This window comes from Malaya genurostris, chromosome 3 (genome assembly GCF_030247185.1).
Source record: "Malaya genurostris strain Urasoe2022 chromosome 3, Malgen_1.1, whole genome shotgun sequence".
Lineage (NCBI taxonomy): Eukaryota > Metazoa > Arthropoda > Insecta > Diptera > Culicidae > Malaya > Malaya genurostris.
In genome coordinates, this window is record NC_080572.1 from 226,718,829 (window position 1) to 226,722,185 (window position 3,357).

Consider the following 3,357-nt stretch of genomic DNA (forward strand, 5'->3'; position numbering starts at 1 on the left):
AAATTTTGAGTGCATAAGATAAATTTCTAATTTATATAAGATGAACTCGATTAATAATGAGAAAAAGTTTATCGCTTGAACCGAAATCGCAGAATGGTAGTAATGGTAGAGAAACGCTATAAAAATAACTGCTTGCATACAAAACTTAAACACAAGCTTGACGAAGAGAAGCTTAAATATCGATATCCGTATCGCAAGCATGTACAAACATATAATTGCATACATTTGGGCTATTGGAGTAATTTCGTCGGCTACACAACAAATACAAATCACGACAAATAGAGTCTATATTCTGGGTTCGCGTGTTCGGTGTTAGTTCCTAATAAAGATCAATCTAAGCAGACTCTCGTGCAATTGCAGATTCAAAAGTGTGACGATTGATTGAAAATGATGATCATTAGAAATTTTGGTTGCCTTGTTCCACATCAATGGCTCGAACAACCCCATGGGGCTGATTCTTGTAGTTTTCATATATTATTTTGGAAATTGCTGGTTTTCTTATTGGATCTAGTGCGCAATACTTCTATACTATCATAAAAAAATTAAGCGCCAGTGTTTGCAACTTGAGATGGTTACTATTATATACTCACTTTTGATTATCGGTTTGAGAGCAAACGAGGAGTTTTCGGAAAATTAATATCATCGCTTTAGTGATTTATTATATATTTAACGATGACACTTTAATGTGTAAATATTTTAATGGTTTTTGTTATTTTTCTTGTACGCGATATTCTTCTCTTAATTGAGATGTTACTTAAAATATGCTCAAAACTATAATCATACATTGTTTATTTGCTTCTTAAATGGAAAAATGAGAAGTTCTGTAACAATTTTTATGTTCATGCACTTTTTATATACAATGTTTTAAAAATAGTTATCCTGATTTTCGACAATGCTACAAAAGAACATTTTAGTCGGTGAGCTTTAGTCGGTGAGTTCACGTTTTACTGGCTTGCTTTCCTGCTTCCGATACCTGCCACTAGAGTGCCTTTGGTAGATCGTTTGTTCTGAGCTTTTTAGTTGGTCGCTATTAAGGTGGCAGTTCGATTTGTCGGAAAAGCTTTTTGATTGTTGAAAGAGCTTTGGTCGGTGAGAGCTTTAGTCGGTGAGTTCACTCACATAAGTCAAGTAAAGTATCATTTTTGTTTTCATTTACAGCGTTGTGCGTTTATTGCCGATAAAAATCCTTTATAAATAAAACAATTTGAAATCTGTGAGCTACGCTTCGGTGTAAACTTGTTTCGACATGGCCGACGTACGCGATATCCTGGACCTGGAGCGTCCGGTTACTCCGGAACTTACAAAGGAAACATTGCTTGCCAAAAATAAAAAGATCTATGAGAAGTACGTATTTTGATTTTTTTTGCTCTGTTTTCGTAAGCTTATTTCGTTTGTTCTCAGGAAAATGGCTGTTAAACGTCCAGAAGGTATGCACCGTGAGGTATTTGCTCTACTGTATAACGACAACAAGGATGCCTCACCACTGCTTCCGACGGACACGGGGACCGGTTACAAACAAGCGAAAGCTCGGCTTGGAATGAAAAAAGTTCGTCGGTGGGAATGGGCACCGTTTTCAAACCCCGCACGAACCGATGGAGCAGTATTCCATCACTGGAAAAGGGCCTCCGACGAACAAAAAGAATATCCTTTTGCAAAGTTCAACAAACAGCTGGACATTCCAAGCTATAATATGACTGAATATAATACCCACTTGAAGACTAATCTTACCAAATGGACTAAGCCACAGACGGATCATTTGTTCGATTTGGCAAAGCGATTTGACGTACGGTTCATTATTATGGCTGACCGGTGGGATCGAGCTAACTATGGAAGTAAGACTGTTGAAGATTTGAAGGAACGATATTATGAGGTGGTAGGCATTTTGAGTAAGGTTCGTGGAACTCCGGAGAAAAAGATTTTTATGTTCGATGCTGAACACGAACGCAAGAGGAAAGAACAATTGAAGAAGCTGTTTGATAGAACGACCAAACAGATTGAAGAAGAACAGATGTTGTTAAATGAGCTGAAGAAAATTGAAGCTCGCAAGAAGGAACGTGAACGAAAGACTCAAGATTTGCAGAAACTGATTTCACAGGCAGACCAGCAGCAGGCGGAGCAGCAGCAACAACATGCTGCAAGTTCGCACAAGAAGCATGACAAAAAGTTAAAGAAGAAAATCCAACAACAACCCCGTCCATCAAAAGTAGACTCGGTAGTTAATGCCGTTGAAACGGCGGGCATTAAATTTACGGATCTCCGGGGAACTGGGGTTTCTCTACGATCTCAAAAGATGAAGCTTCCTGCCAATGTGGGTCAGAAAAAGGCGAAAGCACTAGAGCAAGCGCTGCAGGAGTTTAAGGTTGATCCCAATCCGCCGCCAATTGAAGAAATCTGTGTCGCTTTCAACGAGTTACGTTCCGATATGGTGCTACTGTGTGAACTGAGAACTGCATTGGCAACGTGTAATTTTGAGTTGGAAAGCTTGAAACATCAGTATGAGGCACTTTGTCCCGGTAAAACTCTGAACATCCCGGCTGCACTGGTAAATCCTAGCGGTGAGGAAGCAGTGGCGGACATGAGTGATGTCTCTGGACTAGTGTAGGACGTTTCGGTGGAGTACTTGTAATGAATTACTTATTATATGTAATAAATTAGTGTGCATTGGTGATGTTTTCCTATGTGTTCAAATAGAATTGAAAGAAATTTTCGAAGATATTTTCTTGTTTGAAATTTTTATGTTGTATTGTGTCTGGAAAATTGTTAATCGTCGTGACTTTTTGCCTTTCTCTATAGAAAGGTATTATGAGGTGGTTGAGAATTGCTGGAAAAACCGACTTTCGAACGGAGCCTCGGAGACCCATAGTGTTATATACCATTCGACTCAGTTCGACGAGATCGGAAAATGTCTGTGTGTATGTGTGTGCACTTTTCGAAGATTTTTGAACGCGCTCAATTTTCTCAGAGATGGCTGAACCGATTTTAACAAACTTGGGCTCGTTTGAAAGCTACTGTCGGGCCATTGATCAAGTTGGGTGTGACTTTTGGTTCCGGAGATATCTCGATGAACATTAGAAAAGGTCCCAAATGCAAGAGACAGTTTCTCTTGGTTTACTTTCTCTTTCAATTATTACGGCAAATTCCAGTAATTTCCAACAAATTCTACAGTGCATATCGAAAGTTGATGGTTTTTGCTATAATCCTATGTGAAGTGTGAAGTGTGAAGAGAAAGTAAACAAAGAGAAACTGTCATTTGCACTTAGGACCTTTTCTCGTGGTTGTCTTCATATGATTGTATAAGTTATTTAATAAAAGTACGAAATATGCTTTCATGAGACTGTTATGAAAGAAGAGAAAGGC

The 3,357-nt window shown here is 38.7% G+C and overlaps 1 protein-coding gene across 1 annotated transcript; it reads left to right on the plus strand.

The window, feature by feature from the left end:
• The first annotated feature begins 1,103 nt into the window (after positions 1–1,103).
• LOC131438413 (DNA methyltransferase 1-associated protein 1) lies at positions 1,104–2,668 on the plus strand. The gene is made up of 2 exons (XM_058608427.1): positions 1,104–1,344; positions 1,402–2,668. Exons 1-2 carry the CDS (start codon positions 1,247–1,249, stop codon positions 2,600–2,602), a joined length of 1,299 nt encoding a protein of 432 aa, XP_058464410.1. The 5' UTR covers positions 1,104–1,246; the 3' UTR covers positions 2,603–2,668.
• Positions 2,669–3,357: the final 689 nt, after the last annotated feature.